Source organism: Mangifera indica, unplaced genomic scaffold, assembly GCF_011075055.1.
Source record: "Mangifera indica cultivar Alphonso unplaced genomic scaffold, CATAS_Mindica_2.1 Un_0046, whole genome shotgun sequence".
In the NCBI taxonomy this organism is placed as follows: Eukaryota; Viridiplantae; Streptophyta; class Magnoliopsida; order Sapindales; family Anacardiaceae; genus Mangifera; species Mangifera indica.
This window is the reverse complement of record NW_025401138.1, coordinates 216,444-228,256: the sequence shown is the minus strand read 5'-3', so window position 1 is coordinate 228,256 and position 11,813 is coordinate 216,444. Positions and strand designations below refer to the sequence as shown.

Genomic DNA, 11,813 nt, shown 5'->3' with positions numbered 1-11,813 from the left:
AAAACAACATGTGTTTTATGCTTACTAGCATATTTTCTTGGCAAAGAATCACATTCTTGTTACTACATTATTAAATGTAATTATATTATTTATTACTATCACAAGATTGATCAAATGACACATGGAATTGTTTTGGTTGGGTATAAAAAATACAAATGTAGTTGGTTGAAACCCTAAATTCGAATCTCATTTGAAATTAAGGTACAAATCAACAATAACTCATTATTTCTACAACACACAATCAATAATAATTAACACAACACTTCATCTTCATCACAACAGCAAATTAAGAGTACAATATTTGCTACACACCTTGAATTGGGAAACATGTAAAGATGGAGAGAAATAGTGAAAATGGAGTATGTATGGAGATAGAGTTCTGGCATAATATAGTTTCGTTTAGATTGAAAAGTATTTTTGTTAATAAAAATGACTTGGCATAATGTTTACACAAGTTCGCGTAGAGGTTACGTAAGCTCTTTAAACTAAATCTAACAAACTAATATTTCTTAGGTCTAGACTGATTCAACATTAAAAATGCCAACCCTAGTTCACACCCAAGAAAATAAGTGAGCTAGTGTATATTTATGCAAGTTTGCATAGAGATTACACCAGTTAAGGAAAATCTACTAATCATCTAACCCAATAAACAGTTTGCATTTTCCCAAGATTGTGTAAAAATGATGCTAAATCATGTATTTGCATCATACACAACAAGAAAAAATTCTACTCTCTTCTATCCCAACAACATTCACAAGACCCTAAACCCTAAACCCTAAATATCAATAAAATCCAAGAAATTCAACACATGTTTTTTTTTTTAAATTTCATGTTTGTATTCAAACTAGTATATAATCATAAAATTATGCAAAAATCTTAAGTGGTCATTCAGTTCGCTAAAGTAAAAAATTATCTTAATAATTTATTTTTTATTACTAGTATTATTTATTTGATTTTTCAATAATAAAAAAATCTAATAATATTTTATTATCAATAATGATGTGATAGGTAATATAAGAAAATTAGCATATTCATCTTACGTATTAAAATATTACCAAGATAATCTTGATTTTGTTATAATTATATTCTTACTTATAAATTATTTAAGACAAAAATACTTTCATTTGTAATTAATATAATAAGTAATATGAAGAATATTTTAAAATAATTATGTCCAAGGAAATTTAAATAAAATAGTATATTAATATTCTCTTATTACCTTTAATCAAACATAATAATTATTTATATATACTAATTTTTATCAAATTTTATCAAACATATTAATAATTTATATTTAATAATTTTTTAAGTAATATATCTTCAAGCTAATATTTCACTTTTAGTAATAAAAAATTATTTAAATCAAACACACTATAAGGGCTATGGTGTGGGGAAACATACTTAAAGGGGAAAAACTCAAAACAAGCAACTTGGTTTTTCTGTGAAATATTTAAAAATTAATTATTTAATTTGGTTTAGTTTTAGTTTGAATTTCTATTTTTGGTTAATTTAGGTTTAGCTAGAAAATCAAATTACACCGTGCATCTCTAATTTTGAGAGTAAATAATATTATGTGTACATACTTTTGATACATAATTTAGATATACAAATAATGTGTTATCATATGATTGAGTATTATTTTATTTTTAATTCAAAATCATCCAATCATATGATGATATATTATTTATATACTCAAATAATGTACTAAAAATATATACATATAATTTTATTATTTTAGGAGCATGTGAAATTTTACACAGGGAGTCAATTATGTTTGTTAATAAATGGGGTGTTTAAAATTAATACGAACATCAAGAATGATCGACAAAATGAGCTCTATATTTTATTATTTCTAATTGGCTAAATGACTTGTTCCCATCTAAAGTGACCTTCTCCAACTTTAAAAACTCAAACACTCACCTATGAAATAATTTCTATTAAAGTTTTTAGTTAGTGTTAAAGGTAAAACCGTTATTTTAATTATATTATTTTAAAACATAAAATTTATTATATTTTCCCCCTAAGTTTTATAACATTTTCCCCCCAAGCTTTAAAACATTAATTTCCCCCCCCTAAGTTTTAAAAACTAACAACTCAGTCTTGTCTAAAGTTTTCAAACTTTGAAAGGTAACATTCCCCTCTCCCAAAAAAAAAAAATCCCTAAGTTTCTTCCCTCCTTCTCCAGAGACCATTCGACAACTTCCTCATTTTTTCATCTGTTTGGCCGATCATTCCTCATTGTTGAAATGGTTGGCTGGCGCACGACGGTGTGATAAAGAGATAGATATCTCTTCATTGTAGGTGCAATGAAAAAAATTTTGTCTCTTCGTCGCATTGCCATGCGCCGGCCAAACATTCCAACAGTGAGGAAGGACCAACTAAATGGGGGAAAAAAATGAGGAAGTCGCCAAAGAGGGAGAGGGAGTGAAAATGCTATTTTTCAAAGTTTGAAAACTTTATGTAAAAGTGAAGTTATTAGTATTTAAAATTTAGAGAAAAAATATAATGAATTTTATGTTTTTTAATGATATTATCAAAATAATAATTTTTCCTTTTAACACTAATTAAAAGTTTTAACAAAAATTGTATGAGTGTTTGGGTTTTCGAAAATCGGAGAAAATCACTTTGGATTGTTGGAACAAGTTTTTTGGCCTTTCTAATTTTAAATAAGTTACAGTGTCTTGACCACATTAATTTTACTTTGCATTTACACCCCAATAATGGATTCAGATAAAAATCCAACGCTACTTAAAGCCCTTCTCCTCCAACACTTTTCGCATCACTCTCTTTCTTCTTCTCTTTCTCTCTCTACTGTAATGCTCTTGACCCTGCAAATATAATCAATTTCCTTCTTTTGCTATTGCTTTTGCTCTTATAGAAACTAAACTAGTCAGACTTCTTTGTGTTTCTGCAGAAAAAAAATGGCTTCTCACTTTTGGATTCTGCTTCTGGGCGTTTCCTTTATGGTGTCAGCAACAATGGGAGCTCCCCCTAGAAGACCCGTGGATGTCCCATTTGGAAGAAACTACGCGCCCACTTGGGCTTTTGATCACATTAAGTACTTCAATGGTGGCTCTGAGATTCAGCTTGTTCTGGACAAATATACTGGTACGCTTTCAGTTTGTTTTCTTTCTGTAAGTTCATTGAAGATATTCGGACTAATGTTTATTTTAAAAATTGAAAAATGTGAACTTGGAAAAAAAAGGCACCGGCTTCCAATCCAAAGGATCTTACTTGTTTGGTCACTTCAGTATGCAAATCAAACTGGTCCCTGGGGATTCCGCTGGAACTGTTACTGCTTTTTATGTAAGTATTGTTTTTACTTTTATTTTCTTTCCTTCCAAACAAAGCCTTTGTTGTTTATATTAATTAATCTTGTGTTGTGTATCATCAACTGCAGCTTTCTTCTCAAAACTCAGAGCATGATGAAATAGATTTTGAGTTCTTGGGAAACAGAAGCGGCCAGCCTTACATTTTGCAGACAAATGTCTTCACCGGAGGCCAGGGAAACAGAGAACAAAGAATTTACCTTTGGTTTGACCCAACCACAGCTTTCCACTCCTACTCAGTCCTCTGGAACATGTATCAGATTGTGTAAGCTTCTCGAACTGCCCACATCATTTTTTATTTCCGCCATTAATTTATCAGATTGCTGATGTGTTTGATTGCTTAAACAAACAGCTTCTTTGTGGACGATGTCCCCATTAGAATCTTCAAAAACTGCAAAGATTTGGGGATTCGATTTCCATTCAATCAGCCAATGAAACTCTACTCAAGTTTATGGAATGCGGATGACTGGGCCACAAGGGGAGGGCTTGAGAAAACCGATTGGTCGAAAGCTCCATTCATTGCTTCATACAGAGGCTTCCATGTTGATGGCTGTGAGGCCTCGGTTGAGGCCAAATTCTGTGTCACTCAGGGGAAGCGTTGGTGGGATCAGAGGGAGTTCCAGGATCTAGACTCTTACCAATACAGAAGGCTCTACTGGGTTCGTCAAAGATTCACCATTTACAACTACTGTACTGACCGTTCAAGGTACCCAACAATGCCACCTGAATGCAAGAGAGACAGAGATGTTTAAGAATTCGATCCATCCTGGGGTTGCGATACTGTGTATTATTATGGCTCTTGATGAATGATTCTTTAATCATTAATATCGTTAAATTATATGGTAATATGTGTATGTTTCTAGCAGGCTATGGCTAGAAGTAGATGCATATTCCCCAAGTGATTGTCTGGTTTTATGTTTATTCTGTTGCTGTTGCATCTCTACAACAAATCAGTAAAATAATTTGAATCATATATTTATATAATGTTGCTTCCATTTTAGTGTTAGTATATGAGTAGTGCTATGTACATAACTTTGTGCATAAACAACGATGCGTCATTATGTGATTATATAGTTAAAAATTAAATATTAAACAATACCTAGTCATATAAGAATATATTATTGTTTGTGCATATAATTTTATTATCAGTGTTTTATATAAAGCTTTATTGCACATGCATTTGCCCCTCGATTAATTAATTCATGCCCACTTCTAATATTGCTTAATGCATAATATCTATCCTTAATTATTATTACGAGTAACATTATGCAGATAATGTGTTGTTATATGATTAGGTGTTACTTTATTTTTAATTTAAACTCATTTAATTATAAAATGATATATTATCTGTATCTCAAATTATATATAAAAAATATATACGTAAAATTTTATTAAATTATTATTATGTAATGGTTGTTGTGTCGAATAACTTTGAAAAGTAAAATTTCTTTTTGCTATCAATTTTTTCTAGTGGTGACGAAAACATTTGCAGTAAGTGATCAAATTGCAAAAGGTTGAAAATTTAATGATACTAGATGTTTAGGTTTTATTTAATTTAAGTTGCTCTGGAATTTTACCAAACTTCACCTACAATCAACAATCGCAACATAAGTAAAAATAAGTATAGAGAATTAAGTAGACAACAATTTTAAATAGATTCGAATAAACTCAACATAGCTTACATCTATTGGATCAATTCCAACAAAGATTAATCCACTAAGCAAGAAACTAGCTATTAAATGCAAGCTCAAATGAACGTTGAGTAAACACTCGATGTTTACTTAATTAATTTCTATACATCTCTTATAGAGGCTACACTTATTCTCATATCTGAAACACCTTAAGCATTCCACTCAGTTATTCAAGCTCCCGTTGGACTTTGTAATTGAAATTCTTTCAAACTTCGCTAAGAGTGTGTATCCCATGATCTGAATAACCAAACAAACCTGCAAAATGAAAAAAAAAAAGCGCACACACAGAGAAATATGACATAACATAGTATTAATTAGGCAAGTAAATCTAGGATACTGTGATTAGATTCATAATTGTTACATCAAATAAGTTTAGGTTTTACAAATATGATAAAAATCGAACCCAGATCTTCTATTTCATAAATTTTACTAACCCTTAAGGTTATAGACATAACATAATTTCATCTAATAAACAATGAACCCAACATAAATAGCACAAAAATAGTGTAGAAATCAAAGGATATCTAGGTTCAATGGACTCATAAAAGAGGATTGATTTCGATACGCAATCAGAGCAAAACAAATGATTGACACTTTGAAATTAATCACAATGGCACGCCTGCAAATAACTAATTTAGATATAGAAAAAATAAGTTGTCGGCTAACTTAGATGAATAATCTAATTTAAATTTCCAGGCATAGACTAATGTATACATTACACAAAGGCCAAAAATACTTGTTCCCACCCACGTTGAAATCCTAAGATATATATAACACAAAAGCCGAAGCGAAGATGTTACTGGAGAAAGAGAAAAATAAACGTTAAGAGGTGAAAAAGTTAGTTTTTGAACTTTGAGTGAAGAAAAAATTATTTGTTTTTAATACCTACAGGAAAAATGTGATAAATTTTTAATTTTTTAAATATTTTTATTAAATAACAGTTTTACTATTGATCCTAATTGAAATATTTATCAAAAATTGGCTCATAAGTGGGTATTTGGGTTTTTGAAATTTAGAGGGTAGCATTATAGGATTTCACTATGCCTTGGGTGGGCAAAGTCTTTTGGCCTAACACAAAATATTCATAATTTGTCAAATACACTAGCAAAGGTCCTCATAAAGCTCAGCTCATGAGTTTTAGGTCATAATAAGAGAATAATATTTTATGCACAATTTTTGTATACAATTTGATGTACATATAATGGTGTGTTATCATGTGATTAGATAATTGAAAATTAAAGATAAATCAACGTATAATCATAAAATGAGACATCATTATTTATGTATAAAGTTATATAAAAAATTAAGTTGTACACATAGTTTACTGCATGATAAAATTAGTTTGTGCCAATGTGAATATGAATAGAAGTTTATGAAAGTTCAAATAATTTTCCTTTTTAACAACCCATTTCTCCTTATTGTCTTTTACAATCAGAGATACACTAAGCGCTTTACACTGCAGGATCTAAACAGTGGACCTAAACCTCAAGGGTAAAAGCAATTAACTCACAAATGTTTTACTGAAAACAGAACAGAAAAAAGAGAGAACTCCCGGATTTTCATGTTTAAAATGCAGAGGCTAATGATGCTTCTAATGGGAAGCAGCTGTTTGATGGAATCGAATTATAAAGCTAGGCCTCCTCAATCCATCACAGCTTGTGAAGATTCATCAGCCAGTTGAAGTTTTTTCAAACATATGTGTCTTTTGAGTCACACCAGACCCAAATCTCAAGAAGTCTGATGTTCATGTCTCTCTTTTTGATGAGATAACATAGATAATAGATTTTGTCAGCTACGAATGGTTCCCACCAAGGTAAAGTTTCCCCTTTATTAAATTAATAAAAAAGAATCTTTTTCAATCTTCATTCACCAAATCCAGTTGGGCTCTATCTGTGACGGTGCTAGTGGGGCTACTCAGTCCTGTAAATGAACAAACTCAAATTGCAGTTTTCTTCTATTTTAGTATGTATTGGGCCAAGTAGTATAGACTGAGTACATTATTATGTAAGGCTCAAGTGAATAAAAGCAGAAAATTTTGCAGTATGAGACTGCCGAGAAAGCACCAAGAAACACATGCACACATGTAGAGGCAGCTTGGTATTGATTCTTGTGAAAGTCTGAGACTGCCCACTTGAAAGTGAGAAAATGAATATGACAATTTTGCTATGATAGTTTGAATGACAAAGGATAAAAAATCTCCAACTGAAAAAGTTTGGGTTCAAAATTTGCTTACAACATATCAATATTAAACTCTTAATTTATCTGATATAGTAGTTATAAGATCGACCATTAAACTTAGAGTTTCACCTATTTAATGTAATCAGTTAACCTCCAAGAGAAAATCTAACTTATGTAAAGTTTCTTGTTACAAACAAATAAAAAGAAATGAAAAACAATTGGGAAGTTACAGAATGATTGTTAAAGCAAAGGTTCACGCATGGAGCCTTTGCGGATCAGAATCAGGAAATTTTGCAAGCACAAAATGGGTGTCAGCTAGGCAAAGTCTCTATGGAAGAACTCCTTTTGAATTTGATAATGTTTTGACCTTTTCATGGGCTTGGAAAGTTGTTGGAATATGCAAATAAGTCTTGCTTTTGAAAAGCACAATAAGAAATAGTTTGCTTTAAACATGTTGAGAGTTTGGCATGTGTTAAATAAATGATGACAATAATCTGAATATTACCAGTGTTTGTGTTGATTTGTTGAAACCAGTGTAACATTTTCTGTCCTCCAGACAAAAACAAATCTAACTCAAATTTCACCTTCGTTTTTGACAATCATTGTCGGCACAAATAGACATTTAATATGACTGTACAAAATGGCACAATCAACAGTAATTCTTTTTACCCTACATTATAAAGAGAAAAGGAAAGTAATGTCAAATATGAATGATGAAAATCAGCAATCGGCTTTCATCAATTGCTCCATTTGTCTCTGTCGTCAAACTCAGATAAAAAGTACACAGATTGCTGCAAATTTAATAATAACGCGCCTGATCAGTTCATCATGAAAAATAGCAATATTATAAAGCCATGTCCCTATCCTTGTGAAGTTAAACAGGGGAACAGTGCCAAAATTTAATGAGAATATGAAGTTTTGGTTGGCGGGTATCTTTCACTGCTATCTATATATATGAGGATTGTTATGATAAGTCAGATTCGTTCAGCCAACGTTAAGAGATAAATTTTTTCTGATAGGGACCAGAGGTGGGAGCCCTGAGAGGAGAGCACATGCTCTCTATATATGTGTACAAATCAATCACCGACGTGCTCTAATTCTTTTATTGAAAGATGCCTAATGATGAGAAATGGGTGAATATGCTTCACTACCTCTTTAACCCATTCTCAGAACTTAAAAATGTGTAATTATGTATAATATGTTGTATGATATATAGGTATTTGTTGCGCGGCCAACCTTTGACATGCCCTTGGGCATCTCCAATACTCACTTTTTGAGCATCAGTTTTATATATGTCCACATTATAATTTATGATCATTGATTTCATCGTACTTTAGACTCTTTAAAGAAATAACTTCAACTTCTTGTTAGTTTGTACAAAAATAGTTTAGTCTCCTTTCAATGTCTCTCTCATGTCTTCATTATACACACCCTTGAGTAGAGTGTGCCCCTAAACTACTAATAACACATCCCGAAACCAACAACCATGTACACTAACTTTGTGCCATTATAAATCTTTTCTTTGATTTACATATTTTTTCTTTTGAACTCTATCTTTGTAGAAACTTAAATAGTCATTCAAGAGGTGTGGGTGTTAGGTTTTTTTTTCTTTTGTGCACACCTAGATAGGTCTTGGTTTTTGCGTTATCCTTCTTGTTGAAAAGAGTGAGTTTAAGTTGTTTTCCGAACCTTCTTTAAAATGCTCGTTGCTTGCTTGTTGCTTTTTGTGTTTATATATATATATATATATATATATATATATATATATATATATATATATATATATATATATATATATATATATTATACTTACCCAAAAATCCACCCACACTGACTTATTAGCACGTCTACATATCGTTTCTGCCATGAGCCCCAGCAGTTTCCCACATAACAGTCCATGACCCATATGTCTCTGAAGTTGTTAAATTATTCATACCATTATGTGAACCTCAAACCCGTATGGCTTTCTTTTGGCATTCTCTTTTGGTCATTCCCATACCTTTTTTAATTCTACTCCATTGCTCTTTACAATGAATAATTAATTATCTGACCTGAACATGATCAAAGACCAAGATGCATGTATTAATTAATTTAACTACAGATTAAATTCATAGCTAGTTAATTATTGTTGGGGTCTCTATGTACTAGGCCTCCTGCAGCTTTACTATTCCCACTTGTATTAATGTGGCATGTGAAAGAGCAGAGAAATCACTTTCTAAGACCACAAATGGCCTTGCACTCTCAACATCCTCAAATTGCCTTCAGGTTTCTTTCTTCTAATCAATTTGCTTCTAAATGGCATGAATTTCCAGTTTTGTTTATAGCAACTAATGGCTGTGTTGTGAAAATGCAGGAGCAATAATCAGTGGGAGGAGCATCAGAACACCATGCCTGCAGGCTTCTTTGAGCCTGATGTTCATCTTCATTCTTATTTCTGTGACCAAAATCTTCAGCTTGATGCGTTTATTCAACTTCAGGTCAACTTAATTAACTGTTCTTATACAAGATTCTATCATTTTCTGTAGCTTTAAATTTGAATTGATATTAAAATATGTCACATATTCAGAATCAGAAGCTCCAAGAAGCCGTGGAGGAGAGCCGAAAGATACAATTTAGGTCGCTGGTGAGGATAATGGAGCAAGAAGTACAGCGAAAACTTGAAGTAACAGAAACAGAATTGCAGAAGGCGAAGAGGGTGAATGCGGATTTAGAAGAGAAGATTAAACAAATGAGTGAAGAAAATCAAATGTGGTTCAACATGGCCAAGAACAATGAAGCCACAGTTTTCAGTTTAAGGCAGAGCCTTGCGCAGCTTCTTCTGTATAACAATCATAATAAACCAGCCAATATTAACAATACAATTGAAGGATTTGGAGAGACAGCAGATGAAGATGATGATGCCGCGTCTCCATTGATACAACCTGCAAAAAGCAAAGAATATTGGGAAGAAAAGAACAAAAAAACAATAAAATCTTTTTGCAAGGGCTGCGGAGGAGGTCGAGTATCGATTCTAGTATTGCCTTGCCGCCATCTCTGCCTCTGCAAAGACTGTGAATTGCGACTTCATTGTTGTCCTATTTGCAATTCTTTCAAGAATGCTTCCTTGGAAGTTTTTTTTTCTTGATTTATTGTAATTCATTGTTTCTTCCGGTTGACTACATGAATTAAATAAAAATTATGTATTATTTAGATAATTTTGTGATCTAATATATAAATAAAGAATAGTTTAGAAAGAGTTGTACTAAGTCTATTTTGAAATTTATAATTTATCACTCATAAATTTGAAGTTCTTATGTAATAATTTTTAATAAAACATCTTTATTGGACAAAGACTATTCACCTTCGTCCAATGAAACGGTTGCGATGGGAAGATTGACGACAAGAGAAGAAGATAGTGAGAAGCTCGACCTCTGGCGGAAACAGATTTCAATTGCAAACCTAGAGGAAAAAGTGAATTTTTTAAAATTTAATCTTCAGCGAAAAATTATTAATTTTTCAAACCTATGAAAGTCAATAAGATACATTTTTAGGGTTTTAAGGTTTAGTGGTAAAATGATAATTTTACTCTCTATAACTAACAATTTCGGTTAAGTTTAGTAACTCATAGATAAATATTTAGGTTTTTAAAACTCCACAAATATATGTTTGGGAATAGTTTAAACCTTAGGTGGGAATAAGTCTTTTAACCTTTCAAAAAAATCACCTATATAAATCGATATGTTTTTTATTCATATCCATTTTACTTGCACCCATTTTTCACTCAACCCGTACCCGGCCTTCTCACCTGCTTGCCAAGTTTAGTTTTTAGTCTTCCTTTGTTGAAGGAATTATTCTTACTCGTTAACTTAAATAATATAATTATATATACATATTTTTTACATATAATTTAGATATATAAATAATGTGTTATTAAATGATTAAATGATTTTGAGTTAATAATAAAATAACACTCAATCATATAATAATTTATCATTTATATATTTAAATAACATTATTCTTAATTAATTTTAAATTAAATATAAAAAATATTCAATCACATCGTAACATATCATGGTTTATAGTCAAGTTTGTGCTCTTAGTTTTACTGGAATATAAATTCAAACAAAAATGAAGTAGATCAAATAAAAGAAGGGTGAAGAGTAAAGAAGAAAAGTTGAAGAAAGATGCCGGCCGGACGGCAAGAACGAGAGATCTTTTCGCTCGGCCCTTCAGGAAGAAGGATACATAGCCTTATCAACATATCTGAGAGCCTACTAGATCGGAGACAACGTAGACCTCAAAGTGAATGGTGCTGTACACAAGGGCATGCCCCATAAGTTTTACCATGGCCGCACTGGTCGCATCTGAAATGTCACCAAGCGCGCCACTGGTTTCGAAGTCAACAAACAAGTCTCTTTCTTTCCGCTGTCCTAATGTTACTAAGCCAGTAATTAGTACGCAATGGTGTTTGCGAAATTGGAAATGGGATTTGGTCATGGAGAAGCAGGGTGAAGCTAGACTTGTAGGGGGGCTTTGTGAGAAAAATATGCCCAATACTATCTGTATACATTTTCGATATACAACTTGAATCATAGGTGACAGATTATCATGTGATTGAGAATTATTTTATTTTTAA

The 11,813-nt window shown here is 31.7% G+C and overlaps 2 protein-coding genes across 2 annotated transcripts; both read left to right on the top strand.

The window, feature by feature from the left end:
- Window positions 1-2,914: 2,914 nt before the first annotated feature.
- Window positions 2,915-4,313, top strand: LOC123206709 (probable xyloglucan endotransglucosylase/hydrolase protein B). The gene is made up of 4 exons (XM_044623913.1): window positions 2,915-3,108; window positions 3,206-3,306; window positions 3,401-3,594; window positions 3,682-4,313. Exons 1-4 carry the CDS (start codon window positions 2,922-2,924, stop codon window positions 4,079-4,081), a joined length of 882 nt encoding a protein of 293 aa, XP_044479848.1. The 5' UTR covers window positions 2,915-2,921; the 3' UTR covers window positions 4,082-4,313.
- A 5,050-nt stretch (window positions 4,314-9,363) lies between these two features.
- LOC123206725 (probable BOI-related E3 ubiquitin-protein ligase 2) lies at window positions 9,364-10,392 on the top strand. The gene is made up of 3 exons (XM_044623933.1): window positions 9,364-9,463; window positions 9,552-9,675; window positions 9,765-10,392. The coding sequence occupies exons 1-3, from the start codon at window positions 9,381-9,383 to the stop codon at window positions 10,320-10,322; spliced, it is 765 nt and encodes a 254-aa protein (XP_044479868.1). The 5' UTR covers window positions 9,364-9,380; the 3' UTR covers window positions 10,323-10,392.
- Window positions 10,393-11,813: the final 1,421 nt, after the last annotated feature.

Bases quoted from the DNA above. Each gene is read 5' to 3' on its own strand.
- LOC123206709 (XM_044623913.1), top strand. From the start codon at position 2,922: ATGGCTTCTCACTTTTGGATTCTGCTTCTGGGCGTTTCCTTTATGGTG. The intron at 3,109-3,205 runs GTACGCTTTCAG...TGGAAAAAAAAG, and splicing joins TGTTCTGGACAAATATACTG to GCACCGGCTTCCAATCCAAA. The intron at 3,595-3,681 runs GTAAGCTTCTCG...TTAAACAAACAG, and splicing joins TGGAACATGTATCAGATTGT to CTTCTTTGTGGACGATGTCC.
- LOC123206725 (XM_044623933.1), top strand. From the start codon at position 9,381: ATGTGGCATGTGAAAGAGCAGAGAAATCACTTTCTAAGACCACAAATG. The intron at 9,464-9,551 runs GTTTCTTTCTTC...GTGAAAATGCAG, and splicing joins CATCCTCAAATTGCCTTCAG to GAGCAATAATCAGTGGGAGG. The intron at 9,676-9,764 runs GTCAACTTAATT...TCACATATTCAG, and splicing joins ATGCGTTTATTCAACTTCAG to AATCAGAAGCTCCAAGAAGC.